The sequence below is a fragment of the Astatotilapia calliptera genome, chromosome 18 (assembly GCF_900246225.1).
Source record: "Astatotilapia calliptera chromosome 18, fAstCal1.2, whole genome shotgun sequence".
NCBI lineage: Eukaryota > Metazoa > Chordata > Actinopteri > Cichliformes > Cichlidae > Astatotilapia > Astatotilapia calliptera.
The window spans coordinates 10911167-10930474 of NC_039319.1; the positions used below are offsets into that span (position 1 = coordinate 10911167).

General features: G+C 39.1%; 1 protein-coding gene across 3 annotated transcripts; it reads right to left on the reverse strand.

Moving 5' to 3' along the window:
• Positions 1-6641: 6641 nt before the first annotated feature.
• On the reverse strand, positions 6642-16644 carry LOC113011335 (noelin-3). 3 transcript variants are annotated; one of them, XM_026150822.1, is made up of 6 exons: positions 16148-16644; positions 13342-13485; positions 11873-12028; positions 10885-10996; positions 9729-9835; positions 6642-8452 (listed from the first exon to the last, which is right to left on the reverse strand). In XM_026150822.1, exons 1-6 carry the CDS (start codon positions 16214-16216, stop codon positions 7775-7777), a joined length of 1266 nt encoding a protein of 421 aa, XP_026006607.1. In that variant the 5' UTR covers positions 16217-16644; the 3' UTR covers positions 6642-7774. The 3 variants fall into 3 exon arrangements, with proteins under 3 accessions (XP_026006607.1, XP_026006606.1, XP_026006608.1); XM_026150821.1 differs by having other exon boundaries at positions 10777-10996; XM_026150823.1 differs by lacking the exon at positions 16148-16644 and adding an exon at positions 13729-13792 and having other exon boundaries at positions 10777-10996.
• Between the last annotated feature and the right edge of the window lie 2664 nt (positions 16645-19308).

Here is a 19308-nt window from a genome sequence, read left to right on the forward strand (position 1 = left end):
AAGAAGCTTGTAAATCCTTATTACTGAGGGATAGAGAAGTCTGCATCTTAAAGACTGTAAAGAGTCAAGAAAAAATATCAACTTGGCTGTAATGTGCTCTGTTTACACCTTTTGAGATATTCTATAGTGCACCATACATCCCTACAAAAGTAGGGATGTATGGTGCAAACCACACAGTAGCATGTGTGGTTTGCATCTTGCAGTTTATTAACTTGCATCTGAAAGTGTATTCAGCTCACAGGTTATTTTGATAGTGTCTTAAGGTGACAGCTAAAGTACTCTATAACTGGAGACAACTGAGCTGTGAATATGTGGAATGGCAACTGCTGTTTCATTCTGAGGTCATATGGCACAGCAATATGTGTATATAGAAAAGAAGTCAACAAATGTAGGAATTACTTCCATCAGAGGTATTCATAAAAAAATAAAAACAACACACACAACACCCAGCACGCCCCTGCGGGCGGTTTATCCTTCAAGCTCGGGTCCTCTACCAGAGGCCTGGGAGCTTGAGGGTCCTGCGCAGTATCTTAGCTGTTCCCAGGACTGCGCTCTTCTGGACAGAGATCTCCGATGTTGTTCCCGGGATCTGCTGGAGCCACTCGCCTAGTTTGGGAGTCACCGCACCTAGTGCTCCGATTACCACTGGGACCACCGTTACCTTCACCCTCCACATCCTCTCGAGCTCTTCTCTGAGCCCTTGGTATTTCTCCAGCTTCTCGTGTTCCTTATTCCTGATGTTGCTGTCATTTGGAACCGCTACATCGATCACTATGGCCGTCTTCTCATGTTTGTCTACCACCACTATGTCCGGTTGGTTAGCCACCACCATTTTGTCCGTCTGTATCTGGAAGTCCCACAGGATCTTAGCTCGGTCATTCTCCACCACCCTTGGGGGCATCTCCCATTTTGACCTCGGGACTTCCAGGTTATACTCGGCACAGATGTTCCTGTACACTATGCCGGCCACTTGGTTATGGCGTTCCATGTATGCCCTGCCTGCTAGCATCTTGTACCCTGCTGTTATGTGCTGGATTGTCTCTGGGGCATCTTTACACAGCCTGCACCTGGGGTCTTGCCTGGTGTGATAGACCCCAGCCTCTATGGATCTTGTACTCAGAGCTTGTTCTTGTGCTGCCATGATTTTTGTTGATGTTTTAAAAATATTTTAATAAGTGTTAATGATAAAAATGCATCACACTAAAGTAGAGAGTTGTATCTTTTGCAACCTGAAAATTGCAATGTAATTTGTAAAGCGTCACAGCAACAAAGCACAATTTTCAAAGTTACCCATCTGGAAAAAACGTAATTATAAGGTGTTGTATACAAAAATAGGCCTTTAACGGAGGCAAAATCTTGTCTTGTTATAGCTCTACTTTAAATGTGAAATCTAAGTGTTCTCTGCCACCAATAGCTGTTAACTTTAATGGCTTCAATCATCACAGCTGACTTGTTTTAGACACATTAATCTGCAGCTCAATCTTGAACTCAAACGGTTTTCCGTTGCCCTCAAACACACCTTGAATGTAAGTGGGAACACCCGATGCAATGAAAACTGATGTTTTATAGAAGCAGCTTCTTCACTCATTTAGGTGGGAAACGAGGATGGGAACTGAAAAAAAAACTATCGGAAAACACACATTCTTTGTTTGTGTTGTATTTTTCTGTTTTTCTAAAATATGCCATATCCATCTTAAAATGGAAAAATCTCTTTCCATGCTTTTTATTATTGTCTCTGCTGATTCCACGCCTATAACTACAGCACTGAACAGTTGCATTTTCAGACAGTGATAAGGTGACACAGCAATGATTTCCTCTCTAACTATTTGCCCACAGCTGTCAGAATGATTTGCTACACCATATGCTATGATTTTCTCAATCACACAAACAGTTTTTATTTCTGCTTAAAGGATATTTCACACTTCCTATAGAGATAAACATGTGATTTGTTTCAGATCCTTTGTGTTGGCAAAGCTGAGCTGACAGCTAAAGTAATTCACACTGTTGATCAGCAGATGTTAATGTCTACACTGTCATAATTGTAAACACAGGCTCCTACTGGAATCTCATCAAATAGGATTGGTTGGACCACAGAAGTTACATTTCTCATCGGCTGATGGTAATGGCTTTCAGTATATATATATATATAAATTGGACTGTTTGTTAATTCATATCTACAGACTACTTCACATTATGTCTCATAAATTGGTCTGGTTGGGGTTCATTTCCTGTAAACTGTGTGTTGAAATCAATCACTGACAGGAAGCTGTTACCTAGCAACACATTCACAATAAAGGAAGAGGATAATCCTCAGTGTTCACACTGTATTCGTGCCCTTTTTAGTGTTTTTGTGTTGTTTGCTTTGAACTGGAGGTATTAAGTCACTAACGTCCCACATAAATGTTCAATTTAATTTCATTTGAGGTGACAAGTAAAAACAAAAGCGTGGAAAAAATACATGAGAAATGAAAGAAGATCAATACCACTCTCACTTTGCCAAATACGAAGGTACAACAAGCAGCTGCTAGCTTAGCTTAGCAAAACAACCGGAATCAGGAGGAAACAGCTTGCCTGCCTATGACTTATGGTAATAAAATCAGCCTACATGGTCTTCCAGAGTTATATTTCATGTTCTTAATCCATGAAAAGCTAAAATGTTGGTTTAAAAGCTGGGTTACGTGGAAGAATAAATAAAGTTACTTCAGGAACAGAACAGCTGCAGACTGTAGCTCTTTAAACGTCATTCAAGAATCAAAATATGAAAGCGAAAAGGGACATTTCTTCTAAATTCAAGCTATAACTTTAAATCACAGAAAAACATATTTTTCTTGGTATGAAAGTTTAGTATAAATCTAATATATATAGTAACTGTTGTAATATTCAGCTTTTAGGGCTGCAGTCTAGTTCAAGGTCCTTGATTGTTAGTTGGTGAAGTTGTAAGGTGGAGCACGGGACACAGTGCACTAAACTTAAAAAAAAGAACTAATAAAAAATCAAAACCTGAGTATGTGAGTATACTTCACTAAACTGAGCACACTAATAAAAGAAAGAAAAGAACTTTAGCCAGCGGCAAAGTTGACAGAGTTGATAGTTTATTGAGCTCTTGCCAGAAGGAGTCCTTCACGAGCGGTACATAGCTGTACCAGACCCTGACTTAAGGTTAGTTATCTGAATTTAGAATTTAGTGCTTCGAGATACCGACAGAACCATAAGCTGACACACAGGAACTTGCTTGACATTGCACTCAAGGGATCGATAACTCAAGAGAACATGAACTCAATGTGGATGCTTCCTTCTTTGTGGCTGAGCTGCATTAATCTGACCTGGGGGAGAGTTTTGGCACTCAGAATCTAGGCTGTGGGTGGTCAGTATTCTCACAGTGTATGCTACTGTGCGTCCTGTAATTGCGTGTGCTATGTGTATGTAGTGTAGGGATGTTACCCTGGCAGCAGAAGACAAACAGAGCATCATATCTCCTGACTGCATAAAGGATCCCTAATGAGCCCGTGTTCGTGCTGTATGAGTGAAAAGAGCAGCACACGAGGTGTGAAGGGAAGTTGTAAAAGAGTGTAATTGCTGTAATGTGGTAGAAGATTTTTCAGTGTTCTTACTTGTGTTACATTATTCGTATGATATGACGCACATCAAAACAAGATTGTGGCGTGAAAACCATTATTTACTTTGAAACTTCTTTAAACTTGTGGAAATGAACTTCCCCCGTCATTAACCTTACAAGATTTGATGAAGATTGTGTTTGCTTCATAATTATCTTCTATTCTTGATTTATTGTTTCTTTCCTCTACAAAATGCCATTTGAGATTGTTTACCACCCAATATTTATCCGGTTCCCATCTTACTAATCTCTTCATCTTACATTCCTTATCTTTATTTTGGAACAAATTAATTCTGATAAGAAATCACTTGTCTCAGTAGTGCACCAGCTTGATTGGTTTGGCTGGTCAAGATGAATTTCTGGAATCTTGAAAAACTGTGTCCTCGAGTTACAAACTTTTCAGTCTTTATCCATGTCAGCTAAGAGGTTGCTCCATTCTTGAAAGGTTGGCCATTTAAAATGTAACTTGTAGTGTGGAGCCTGGGTTCCTGTGTTTAATGGTCTTATGAGCAGTGGGTGGGTTTTTCCTGTCTTATGACTTTGCACCAGCGACGTTCCATCAGGGCAAGCAAGGCAACCAGTGCTTGCCCAGTGAAATATAAAAACAGTCAACAGTTAAAATAACCATGAAAGTAAGTAAAGTCTCTCTTTATTTTAATCTCATACAACAGAGTCATGAAGCTTCTCATCCATCATTTAAATTATTACCATCGTGTGCTCTCAGGTGACCCTGGAAGCAGGCTCGACCCTGGTTGACTTTGTTCACTTTGCAGTCGTTAATGCCTTTCATGCCTGGTTTAAAAAAAACAGGCAAATTGAACAGCTGAAGGCTGCACCAACACTTTTAGTTTAACATTACTGAGAAATGTCTTGGTTGACTGAATGCACTTTTTAACATAAATTTTTAATGATTTTTTTTATTTTTATTTCATTGTTTATATTTACTGTTAATGTCACATTACACTCAGGCATTTTAATTCAGCTGTGATTTTTTTGGGTGGTTGGTTATATATATATTTATTTATTTTTAAATCGATGTGTGTCCCTGTTTTTCTGATATGATTAACAGCCTTTTAGAGCAACATGGTCCACACAGGACAGCTGGACTACAAACATGATTTTATAGAAGACAATGCGTCACTGGGGATTGAACATTGAGTATAAAGTTATAAGTACAAGCATGAGTGGTCGATCTGCAGTAGTAATATCAATCCATATAGTACTGATGGGAAGTATTTTTCTGCAGATTAAGTACTTTTACTTTTAATAATTTAATTTACCAATAATGCAGTTTTTTGGGGTAAGCATTTTGATAACTATGGAATAGGTTTCAGAATTTAGCCAGGAAGGACTGCAAGTGAAGATGTCCAGGAGGAATGTAGCAAGAGGCACGAGACTCATATAAAAGAATACAAGATAAGCAGTACAAAGGGGGCGCACAGCATCTCTGCTTGGCTTTCTGTAAAAGTCACTGCATATAACTTGTTTGCGCTAATTATGCGTCCTTTTATCTTTTTCATATATACATCATGAACTGCATGAGGCATTAATACCAAAGCAATCTCACAATGTCCATCCATCCATCCATCCATCCATCCATCCATCCATCCATTATCTTCCATTTAGCCAGTTTAAGGTCACCGGGGGGCTGGAACCTATCCCAACTACCATAGAGTGAGAGGCATTAACACAGAGATACAGACAACCATTTGTGTGCATGTACACATCCTATGGGTACTTTAAAAACACCAGTTAACCTAACCTGATTAACTGCATGTCTTTTGGGTTGTTGAAGACACAGGGAGAACATGCAAACTCAAGTCTTGCTTTGAGGCAACAGTGTTAACCACTATACTGCCCCACTGTTTGGCAATGTATGTCAGTAAAAAAAAAATTCAGCATTTTAGGGAGAAAACAACAGGTTCTATCATAATCAGCACACTTATCCACTTAAGACTAGTTCACCCTAAAAACAAAAAACCACAAGAAGCATTCACACTTAAAGTTTGATTGCCTGTCTGTATATTTAACACAAACATGTAGTGAGGTGTGAAAGTGTTGGCTAGCAGTAATGCATGTTATATAAGATGGTAAGCATTCTTCTGCTTTTTCTTCTTTTTCTCCCCCTAGGAGGCCTCACAGCAGATCATTTTCCTACATCTCATCCTATCCCTACCATCCTCTTCTTACATCCACAAACCTTTACTGTGTTTTTTCTCTTATCTGAATCTTCAACAGGATGCAAAAACAAAACAAAAAACAAACCACAAGCAAGGGGAAGCTGTGGCTAACTGACAGAGGAGCTGAAAAAGCAGGCTTTGTACACTTAGTCTCTCACCCCTCTCAGGTGCAGCCAGTTCTCTGATGACCCGCATGACTGTTGCTGAAAGCAAATGGGGAGGAGCAAAAATCAAGTGTTATGCATATTCTCTGCTTGTCAGCTGTCTGTACTTTCCTTGTTTGAATCTTCTTAGTTAAAAAAACACAGCAAATGCTCATTAAAATAAATAAATAAATAAATAAATCTCAATATCTTTTTGAAGATGAAAATAGCTCTGAAAAGCCACAGATATTTGTATTTATTTAGTTTTATTTCTTCTTTAATAACTCCCAAGAAAGTCCACTGTGAACATTAAACTATATTCTTTATAGACACAGACATACCATACTATGATTTTGTTGACAGCTAAAGTGATCAGACATATAGTATTGCACAAAGGTCTAACATAACATAGTATACAACACATGGATGTCACTCATGAAAAATGGGAGTTTTTCAGTTTATAGAACCACTAAAGTCCGGGTACAATTCAGACCGTGAAGCTTTTGCAAGCTGTTGTCACCAAGTACAAAGTGATATTTACAGCTCAAACATGTTGCCCTGTTGCTTATGAAGTATTCAAGTAACAGTAAAGTTACAAAGCTCTTATCAAGAATACAGTGATTTTAAATGAGTACAGTGGTGCAGGGAATAAAGAAGAAACAATCAAACCCTTACAGCAGAAAAGGAAATGCACAGAACTATGACTTAATGAAAACAATACTTTATTTGGGTTATGTATAACTTCTTATTTACACACATGAATCCTTGTTAAAGTTTTCTACTTCTGTATAAATGGTTCTTTACCAGGGACTAGTAAAGCGCTATACAAATACAGGCCATTTACTATTTACCATTAACATAGTCAGAGAGGAGAATGGAGCGTTTTGCAAATGCAAAATACACAAACAGTTACAGTAAGAATGCTTTTACGACAACAAGCATTCATGCATGAGAGCTGTTACCATCGGGCTCACAGAATATACTGCACTGAATAAGGCATACAAACTGTTGCTGAAGTTACAAAAAAGCTGCTGTCTCAGAGTACTAAGTTAAAGGCAACTAGACTTTGGGTTGCGTTAAGTACTTTGACTTAGTACGATGTAGATGTCATAAGACCTGAATGTCTGAGGATTTTCATAGACACAAAAAAGCCAGTATTAGCAAAAAAAAAAGCCAACATTAACTGTACAGGTGCATTATGGTTCACCACATTTCTCGTTGTCTTGAACGAGGTCAAGTACAAAAGTTTTAAAGTAAAAGTACAAAGACCAACTGAAAGCGAAATGCAGGCAGTGAAAAGCAGGAATAAATTAGCAGATCATGATGAATAAATGGCAAAGAAAGAATGGAAACAAAACGAACAATTAACGAACACAGAACTCAAAAATGAATAAATTAGAGGGCCTGAATAAATGTAATACTGAACGGAGAAAACCATTATAAATATGAAGACTTCATTTTGGAAAAGCTTTCATTTCAGAGTGAAAAGGGCATGAGAAATTACTTTAAGTTCACTGTTAAGTGTTTCAGAGTTTCAAGTGCCATTATTAAATCCAAAATGTTTTCAGGATGCTTCATAATGCACTGAATTGGTTCATTTTGTGCTGTCATTTATTTTATAGGCAGTGTGACATTTTCAATTAGACAATATCTTACTCAATTAACTCTGAAAAAACAGGTAAACAGCTTCATGTCAGTAAATAAATGCAAGAAAAAAGGCAAAGCTTATTAGGAGAATTTAATAATTTAATAAATAAATAACATTTATTTTGACATTCAGGCACAACCTTTAAATTTCCATATTTTAATCTTTTATGCGTACAGTACGCTCCCCGCCTCTAAGAGTCATCCTCAGTTTTAATGATGTGGAAAAGTGTAACGTTAAACAGGACCTGGTGGCCATTGTTCCAGCCGTAGAGAGCACGGTCCCTGGCATTGTAGTCCAACATAGACATGTGGAAATACTGGTTATGAAAGGGTATGTCTGTATACTCATAAGTGGAGGTTTTAGTGGAGTAGGCATAGTACACCTTGGCTCCGGTCAGGTGGGAATTAGTAATGTATAGAGTCCCGCAGATCATAAAAGACTCTCCGGCATTCCTCTTTGAATATTCTGTGTTCCATGTGTTGATGATCTGGAGCGTGTCTGGATTCAGCTGGCTGATAACAATGTTGCCAGCATTTTGGTTGGTTGCATACACGGCCCACAGTCCCAGCTCGTCTGCCATCAGGTCGATGTCTGAGAAGCCTCCCCAGGTGTAGGGGTACACATTGTGGAAGCCTGCCGACTCCAAAGCCCTCTGCGTGACCACGCGACCTGTCTCAAAGCTGTACCTCACGATGATGTTGCTCTGCATTTTGTTGTAGTACAAAGAGCCGTTGTATACTACGTGGTTTGTTCCAGCCCATTTGAAAGGCAGATTGTAGGTTCTGGATTCAACTCCTGCGACAAAATCAGTGATGGACTTAAACTCTTTTACTATCTTGTTGTTGGTGTAGCTGTCCATGTACCACACCTGGGGGGAAAAAAACATAGAGATGATAATGAATTGTAATTGGTCAGTGGTTTGTATTTAAAATTGTGATAGAAATAAATTTTTTAGCAAAATAAAGAAATCACAGAACACATGAACTCTATGAAAGGAAAGATAGAAAGCAGCCATGGCCAGTAATTTTTTATTAGCCAGATGGTCGATGATACACTAATAAGGTCAAACCAGAACCAAGGAAGTGTGACTGCAAGCACCCAATGAAAATTTTGTAATCTAGTCACATGAGCAGTGCTTTGTTGAATAGGCCAGTCTGTATCTGTAGCAGTTCAAAGTGCTTCATGCTGTTGTCTTAATAGATATGCTAAATAGGAAAATGCATGACAAGCGTCAGAAAAAGGCAAAGAAGAAGGCAGCTAGCTAGAAAAATGATGAAGACTTTTGAGTCGATATATATAGCTTGTCCTTGCTGACTTCTTAAAAATATTTTTACTTACATACAAATTTTCTTTATTTTTTTGAGCCATATCGCCCTACACCTGTTTAGGATATTTGTAAGAGCCTTGCAGCACTTTCACTTTTTAATCTTTTTTCAGTATGAAAAGTATACTTCTAAAAGAAATTTTTTTGCTTCACTTTTTTTTAGTGATACTAAAAAGCTGGTTTGCGATGTTATGGATGAATGAAATGACATTTTATTTTATTTTGCATGCATTTACACTACGGGAAACTGTCCACCTCTGCAGTTTTTCGTATGTTCAAAACTGACTTTGCTAAGTTTTTACACTTCAACACATTTGACAAGGACACACAAAATGCATTTTGAGACAAACACTGATTGTTAAGTATGGGAATTCCAAAAGTCTGTCCTCCCCTTTTCTCAGTAACTCTAATCTTTTAGTGTCAGGGGTAAAACACTGACATGTAGTTTTTTGTGTACTTTTGTTTTGAATATTTCTGTCTTTTAATGTGTAAGATTAGCAATTAATGTGTCTAGTCATGACAGTCTCTGCAGTCTTGAACAGCAGTAGTGAACAAAGTGCAACATTTTCCACTTCTGCTGGATGAAAAGCAACCATATAAACAGCTTCAGCTACTGTATATCAAGCAGGAGCACAAGCAACATTAAGTTTAATGTCTGAACTCAGCAGTCAAGTGTGCAGAAAGCTTTTAGTAGGTGCGATGCTGTATTTCAACATCTCTCCCCTTTGAACAAAAGGAGGGAAGCCGCCACATATAAATTATTAAACTGCTCAGTGTTGTTTCAAAGACTTACAACCCAAAGAGATGCATATAAACTCACCCTGTTGTTTTTGGGAGACGCCTGCGGGTCGGTCATCCAAGCTCCGAATCTGGTGCCCGAAGTTTTCACCGTCAGTGGTCCAGTAATCTTCATAAGCTTGCCACATGCTGAAAACACACCATACAGCTGTGGTCACATATGTTATATGACTGGAATTTATCTCCAAGTGCTGGACTGCTAAGTGGGTTCTGGACAGCTTGTGTGCAGCATCTGGACACAGCTGTACTTTTGTCAGCTATTAAAGATATAAAGTAGACTGAATAAGAAGAAATGTGCCACAGAACAACAACTTATAATGTGTCTAAGCTGGGAGAACACTTACCCATATGTTTTAATGCTCAGAGTACTTGGATTACACTTAAATGATCTTGCCAGGCTTTAATGGTGCCAAATGACAGTAGGCTATCACTTGCACACAAGCTTTGAAGTTTCCTGTTAAGTATTGAAGTGCTATTTTACCCAATCAATCAAAGCTCACGCACAATGAATGCTTAAGCAATCATCTCCGGCTCCAACAGATTTCCAGCCACGTCCTATTAGCATTCCCCTGTTAGCTATTTATGTTGACACTTTGACAGGAGCCATCACTGTTGATAACCTGGCAGTTGGCAAATTGGAGCTTTAGTTATTCAAACCTTTATCAAAGGCAAAGCTGCTCTGGGGGCAGAACTGATCTTATTAGATGAATCAAACCTCAATGGGTGGAGCAATGTAACCACAAATTTTCTATAAGTGCGAATGGCAAACAAGACACAAGAAGGAATTTATAAGTTAAAATGATCAATCATCACTTTAAGTGAGCCTGAGTTGAATTTTTTCACTTAAAATCAGAGTACAAAGCTTCACATTCATCTTTAGCTTGGGAGAATGTTCTTTCACTTTGGGGTTTGTTAGCCCCCAGTAGCAGTTCTTGTCTGTCCACTGCTTTGGATCTAAAATGCCAGCCTCCTAGTAGCTGCAAGAAATGTGCCCATGATCCCTTTGCCACTGTATAATCCGATCTCACTGCGCACGAATGCCTTTTTTTTATCCCCATCGCTGGACTTACTGAGTTTACTCATACAGTTCCGAAGCCTATTTTCCAGGTTTAGGACCCTTTGTTGCAACTCCTCATAGTCATAGGCCCCCATCTCCTCCTGAATGCCCATCAACACACCAGACAGGTTTCTGATCTCCTCTTTGAACTGTGAGATGAGCTTGGCATCTGTCTTGTACTGCTCCAGGACTGGAATCAGCGGCTGCAAGGATTCCATCTTTCCCTTTAGCTCCTGCAACAGATAAGTAACAGAACAGGTATTTGGACTTTAGAAATACTAGTCTCAACAAATCTCTCAGTTTTTCAGCACATAAGTACAGCAATACCATCTTCTTATTGTTTTTTTCTTATTGTTTTGTATCAATACTTACTGTTTTGTTTTACACAAAATGCAGATTCACTTCTTATTGTTGAGTCCAGGAAAAACAGCATAATAATAATTAAAAAAAATCACAACAATGAGGAATACAAATCTAATATTTACAAGAATGTTTGCCCATATCAAACTTTCTGTTGTGAGGGAACTTAAACAAATATAGAAGCAGGGACACGCTCTAGCCGGAACCAAACAAATTCCACTAATGGATATTGCTACTACTAATAATTTAATGGAAATCCTGTCACTGTGAAGACAGATTTAGTACTCTTTACAATCAGTTTCTCCAGAATCTTTATCTTTATGGAAACAAAATCCTAGTATGGTATGTATCCTGGTATGTATTAACAACAGGTGGGTGCAAAGTTTTGAATTATAGTGGTGGCAAGGAAGACATTAACTCACCACAGTTCTGCTCATTCCAACTGTTTTTCTCAATCAAGGCTCCAAAAAGAGCGGTTTTACATGCCAAATAAATGGATAAATGTTTATTTATAATGCTGCCGTTAAGATATTTGTTATCTTTCTGTATCCATCCTGGGAGCCGCCTTCAGATTTAGTCTTGCTTTTATGATAGGGTTGCCCTTGGCTGGTCAGTGGTGGACCTGTATTGATCTTATCAGGAATGAAAGTTGATTAATTCAGATGCAACTCAGGTATCCTTGGAAGAGGTCCCTTCCCAGGCTTCCCTGTGATGTTTCTCACAAAGTTAAACATCAAACAAAAATATACCTGAAAGTTTTTGTTGACGAGCGTCTTCCTATCCGCTTCGATCTGCCGGAACTTTGACCGCAGTCCTTTGATCTGGCTCTCCATTCTCATGATATACTGAAAGTCCCTCTGCGTCCGCAGGTTCAGCACCTCGATTGACTGTGACATGTTCTGCACCTTTTGAAAAGAATGAAACAGTGCTGCATTGATTTTTCCGTCCACCACAAGATTAAAATGTCCCCCATGTTCAGCCTTTCGGTAGGATGCCATGCTCTAACTTCCCAAAGAACAAATCAACATTTTGACCTCCAAAGTGATTGTCTTTTAACAATTCAGCTGAGTAGAGCTTCAGATGATATTTTTTTCAGAGGCACAGTACTATCACATAGCAGTTTTTCATCAGTTTTAAATTTAGGTTCCATTTTGACAGATTTAATTCAAGTGTTTTTCAAATGTCATAGACAAACTACTGAATCTGATGAATTTTAATGACATATTAGGAGCAAACACTTAATGTAGAAACCTTACAGTGTGTCTTTGTGGTTGAACAAAAGCTACATTTATGGGGAATGTGAAGGAGGAAGAGATAGCTTCCCTTCTTTCTTCTCTTTAACTCAACTTATAATGAACCAACAGTACTGGTGCACAACCCCGGTAAAGCGGCGCGGGGCTTGTGTGTTGTGTTCTGCATACTTGTCTGGCTCTGGTAGAGGAATCCTGAAATGGCCTCACTGATGGCCTGAGGCAGCTTAGTACATTAGTGTCAGAGGGCCCAGTGAATGACAGAGAACACCCTTTGGCATACAACATTAAAATGTAGGCTACAGCCATGTTTTCTCATGTGACATAGTCATTGAGGAAAGTGATTCTAGGGCTGTGCTATTTTTTCGCTTGTAGATAATGCATTTAAATCGTGACAGGCATGGGGCAAAAATAACATTTGGAATTACATTCGAGATTTCCACTTCAATTCACAATGATGGCTGTCGTGTTCCAAAAATCATTTCAGGTAATCAAGACCAAATCCACACTTTTACAAAAAATGTCTATGGTAGCAGATGTAAAGGAAAAAATAAGTGATAACAATTTAATTTTACTTTTTTTTTTACAGATAACAATCCTGGTCAAATACTTAAAGCCTTCTAAAATCTGAAACCTTAAAAATATCCTTGATTGATTTGATACACAATAAAGGGATGCTCGAGTTCTATTAAGGTGGGATGGAATGTGCTCTCATCTTCCCAAGTAGTCATTCAACTGATGTCATCCATGCTATATATGCAGAAGTGGAAAACAGGGTTATGGACCTGGCTGGTGCAATCTCTCAAAGGATTAGGGCAGCAAAGAAGCATGAATAATAATTTAAATTGATGCCATATGTCTTTGAATTCAAGTGTGCTCTTTTGTTAACGCAAACACATACGGTGAAGAATGAGCATGTGCGTGCATTGTCACTTATACAGAAGCGTGTGTGTCTGTGTTGAATGCACCTTCTCCAGGAGCTGGCGGAGCTGCCTGCCTTTGGCATCTCTGGAGCAGAGATTCTGTTCAGGAGCCACCACTGTGCAGATGCAACGCCCATCTGCATCCTGAGCCGAGCTGTACACCTGCCACCCTTCCTTTGGCCTGATGGTCTGCACAGAGAGACACATGCAGCCATAAATACACAGCACACATTTCTACAGACGTGCAGTTGATGTCATGACTCTGACATTGCAGCACACAGCTGTTATGTTTTGTAATTTTGTTTATTATAGGTCATCCATTCTTCTGCCTTCTGCCCCAAAGCTGCAACACCAACCAATTCCACTGACTTAGAAAAAGTCGCTGCTTTGAAAGAACAAAGTGCTTTTGCTGTAAGATATTCCTCTGCTCACTGTGTATGGTCTCCAGCGAATTTCCTCTTCAACAATAAATAGTGTTTCCTGGCCTTGATGAATAACCCGAGAGCTGAAATTCCTCCGTTTCTCCTTACTAGGCCTTCCAGTGCTCTAACTGAAAGTCCTGCTGAACGACACAGATAAACCTGATTTGTGGGAGCTCATCCTGCTCTTTATTACAGTCAATATGTTCCACGGTGCTGGCATATAAGGCTCAAAGAACATAATGTTATGCATCATAAGCCGAAGCAGAAATTTAAAACCGTCAACTAAAGTTGGAGTGTGCACAGTAAAAAAAAAGTAGCTTTTACTCCAAACTTTGATCAAACTCTTCTGAAGTGCAGGAAAAGTTGATAGTTATCAGACACAAACAAGGGATCCATATTTGCTGTTTATTCTCTGCATGGGAAATTAACACAGGACTGGCAGCCAAATACTGGCAACCCTCGATTGTGAAAGGGAAATTTTTCTGCCTCTTTGGCAGACGGCCGATTGTTTTTGGATTTTGTTTTTACATTCAAAAACTACAGCTGGATGGAGAACAACATGTGAAACATGTGAACTCCACCAGACTCTGAAGTGTATGGCTAAAAGGTGAAGTGCCCTGTTTTTAAAGTGCAGGCATCCATTCCTTTTCCCATCCCTGCCTGTCATCCTAAGCAGTTTAAAGAGCATTTTGAATCATCCATGAAAGATCATGTCCCCTCTGAGCAGGCGAAAACGTCACACTAAGGAGAAAGCTCAGACTTTGACTCATCATTTTCACCTACAGAGAGGCCGCTTTTTGTCAGTCTGTAATCTGTTACTACCATGCAAAGTCATGCTGTTTAAGAAATAATCGATAAGGCGGTCTATTATCTCCCTTTGCAGTTTACATTCCATCACAATTTCTGTTTGTAAAATTTGCATCCTCACTCATCAGCAAAATCTTTCCCTTTAACATTTTTTAATAATGTTTCCCTTTAACATTTGCTACTGGTTATTTGTAAAGTTTGTGATTTAGGAATTAAACCCTGTGAATTGTGCCTGTGTTCTGATGCTACGTTGGCCCTGATATGATCTCATAACCCACAATATTTTCTTCTTCCTGGTATGGTCAGTGTGCATTTCATGAAAAAACAAAACCACAGTGAAAAGCATCAGTAGGAACATGAAACAAGTGCAATGGAATATCTTGAGTTCATGTGAGATACATTGCCACAGCCTGAAAATTATTAGAGATTCCAAATAGCATAGTTAACCATGACTGTCTCTCTCTCTGTATATCATAGCTGAATGGGATAAAAGAGTCAGAAAAAAAACACCCTCAGCTCTTCGTCTCCTTATTTTGCTTTGAAAGGCCCCTGAAAAGAAGCTAGTTTGACTAATCTGTTAAAATGGTCTTCCTCCTATCTCTTGAGTGATGCACATCCTTTCCACTCTTCTCACTCTCACATTTCCTCATATTAAAATGATTCTGTTGCTCAGCCAAGCCAGATGCACTCTCCAATTAGGCTTTTTTTTTATGAGGAACTCTGCACAAAGAATTTTTTCTTTCATTAAATAATTCAGACAGCTGCTTCCACTTTTGTTTGGGGCATTTAGACTTTTCTTTTTCATTATTACTGATAAGAAGGTAATTTTGAGTATTTCCTGTGCAACAAAATTTCCTGTTTTTTTTAAAGCATCATTATTTCTGTACACCACTCTCAATCGTGGCAAGGTGTTATGTGAGGGCACTGCTTTGCAATCAAGACATTGGCAAGGGGACTGTACTCTGCATGGGTGGGATGAACCTAATCGACCATTGTTCTTGTCCAACTGGCTTGCTGGTCTGCAAGCTGCTCCTCCTAATTTGTTACAATACTCCCAAACCCGACTATGTCCTTAAATGACTGCATGACCATTTGATGAATACATTTAGATTAAGTGTGATTGTTACAGAAAAACGCCACCAGCAAAATATGAGTTTAGACACAGCACCATTTTTTTCAACAAAGACGGAACTCTCCCTTAAAAGTGAGTTATAAGCCTGGCAATATTCCAGGATCGATATCAATACTCTATTGTTAATGTAAGCAATAAACAAAGTGCTATGAGGGTGGTTCTACTTCTGCCACCACTTGGAATATCTTTTGTTTTTAAAAATAAAATTGTATTTTGTCCACACATTAGGTCTGTGTGTAAATGTAAATCCCCTGCCAGTGCTGGAGCGTGTATGGTATGTATGTGTATGCTAACAATAGCAAAGAACCAGCCAAACACGCAATTATGGCAGAAAACTGACAATTTCTTTATGTTATTGTGTTTTCAGTAAACACGTTAAATACACCTCTAATCACTTGAACTCAGCATTACATGACAGTACAAGCTCATGCCCAAGTTTATTGTGCTGTTCCTGGTAGAAATACGAGAGGCAGTTGTGTTGGAAACTCACCACCGTAGGGCAGTATCCGAACAGCAGCAGAAACAGCAGCGGATTCAGGACCACGGACAGCGACCACATTCTGTCGGCTGCTACAACGTTTCCCTCCTCCACCTCCTCCGCGCCCACAAGAAGAAGAAGAAAAAAAAAATCACGCAAGTTTTTGTTTGAGTGCTCAGGCCACCACGTCCACTACGCTCTGGTAACAACGGCTTCCCGTAGAAGAGGGGGGCACATCCATCCACTGCTCCCCGTTACGCATGCCATATGGACAGCGGGGAGAAACCTCGTCACTGCAAGGAGGAAAAAAGTTTGTGGGCACGCAAGCTGCGAAAAGCCGAGCTGCGGTTTGGTCAAAGGGATCCTTGTTCACGGATATGACATCATCCAAACGTCTCTCTTGACTTTTAATGAGCTCGTGTGTGAGAAGGAACCACCGGCAGCTGTGAGGTGACAAAAGTTGCAGCTGGCAGTATTTAACAGAAAATAAGAAGGCAGAGATCAGAGCTGCTGCTGCTGCTGCGTTTTTGTCACTGCAGAGAGAAGGCGCGCCAGACGGTACTATGAGAGCAGCAGAGAAACATACTGAAGGCTAGACCCTGTTTACTAAAAAAAAATCACGGAGCAAACAAGATCTGAAAAAGCACTGATAGCTGCTTTAAGCGTCAGATCGATATAGAATAAAGCTATTGTTTTACTACCCAACTTGATCATCAATTTGAGGCCGTTGTATGGAAGCCCATTTACGCCCATTAACTAGCACTATATATATATATATATATATATATATATATATATATATATATATATATATATATATATATATATATATATATATATATACTATAATTTAATTTTATTCAATTTTATTTATATAGAACCAAATCACAACAACAGTCATCTCAAGGCGCTTTATATTGTACACTAAATCCTACAATAATAGATACAGAGGAAAACCAACAATCATATGACCCCCTATGAGCAAGTACTTTGGCATCAGTGGGAAGGAAAAAACCCCTTTTAACAGGAAGAAACCTCAGGCAGAACCAGGCTCAGGAAGGGGCGGGGCCATCTGCTGGATGAGAGAAGGAAAACAGGATAAAGACATGCTGTGAAAGAGAGACAGAGATTAATAACAGGTACGATTCAATGCAGAAGGGTTTATTAACACATAGTGAGAGAGAAAGGTGACTGGAAATGAAAACCTCCATGCATCATGGGAATCCCCCGGCAGCCTAGTCTATTGCAGCACAACTAAGGGAGGATTCAGGGTCACCTGGAACAGCCCTAACTATATGATTTAGCAAAAAGGAGAGTTTTAAGTTTTAATCTTAAAAGTAGAGATAGTGTCTGTCTCTCGAATCCAAACTGGAAGCTGGTTCCACAGAAGAGGGGCCTGAAAACTGAAGGCTCTGCCTCCCATTCTACTCTAGGAACTCTAGGAACAAAAACTCTAGGAACAACAAGTAGGCCTGCAGTGTGAGAGCGAAGTGCTCTAATGGGGTGATATGGTACTATACAATAATAATAATAATAATAAATTTTATTTATGAGCACCTTTCAAGTCACCCAAGGACACTTTACAATAGGATAAAACACTTAGTAAAACAATGGCAGAATAAGAACAATAAAATAAAAGCACAAGATAAAATTAACAAACAGTGGATTCATAGTGAATATGCAGATTTGAAATATATATATATGTATGTATGTGTGTGCGTGTGCGTGTATACTATTAACTTCAAATATGTAATGTTATGACACAGTACTATATTTTGACACAGTACTATCATGACATCTCTCTCTCTCTTTGTCTCTCACATGCCTTCACATGACACATTGTTTTTCAATTAATCCATTAAATAATGCTTTGGGCATTCTTTATGCACACAAATAGAGTTCACAGGCATGACTACTTCACACAGTTGGGGTGTTTTTTCCTTTGGCTTCTGTGCTCAAGCTGATTCCCCTAAATTGAGAAGTGGAAGAGCGCATTGGCGTAAATAAGTCAAGTCAAGTCAAGTCAAGTTTATTAAACTTTAAACCTTCAGACATTTGCTGTTTTGAAGTTAGACTTAAATAGGCTATGTTTATATTTTCTTTTATAGGCCTTCAGGCTGCTTTCATTTATCATTTATCATCTTGCCTGTTCTTTCTCCATATTTGCTAAACCATGTACTATGTTCTTCAGCATTTAAAGAAATTAGTTTGTGGCTGCTACACAACTATATGGGTTCATCAATTTCATGACAATCAGAGGACCAATGAGAGTACCAGCAACCTTTTCCTTGGCGTGCATGTGTTAAGCAGTTCCCCATTGCTTTGGTATATGTTTAAACTAATTAAATGACTTCATATGTTCAAAGTGCTATATGTTACAGTTGTGTTGCAACTGTAACAGCCTGACTATGTACGTTAGAGTGACAAATTCATGATCAACATACGATAAGAACACAGTAGCTTTAACTCACGAGCTTCTCCCTCATGCAGTATCTTTGCCTCATGCATTTCTTTCAACACTCCCACCACCATCAGGAGGCCCACCTTCAATTTGAAAACGTCCAGACAGATAATAGCAATTATTTTGCATCTAGTATACTAAAAACATTTCGCTCAGATAATATTTGACTTGTGCCATATCTTCTGTGTTCTTTGAATGCCGCTCAAGACTTCCCCCAGAAGCCATTCACAGTCTGCAACAAGCGCATGTCCTTGACAGCAGGAGTCACCTTCAACCTTCTAAGAAGACTTCAAGTTTTGCATGCCAACTGGTGTTTCCTCCTTTTTAAGGAATATAGACAGTTTGAAAGAGACACAAGGTCTCAAATGCAAATTTATGCCAGTACCAAGTTATCTTATGCTAGAAGTGTTGAGACACACTTTTGGTTTCACAAAAGGATGCGGTGATTGGCTTTACAGTTTTTTTTTCCTGGGTGCTCCAGTAAATACTGATGTAAGAGCGGCCACTATAAACTGCAGATGTGAGGAGTAGGGGAGTCTCCAGGCCCTTTTCAGATCACCAGTCAGCAGGAGGTTGGAATGAGTTGATGGGTTGGGCAATGAAGCACAGTATTGTTGGAGTGTTTCCTAGTCAAACTGTTTGAACAGGGAATACTCAAGTGTCTCTGACAGGAGAAATAGACAGAAGTTTCTTGGCACACTTGAACAAAGGG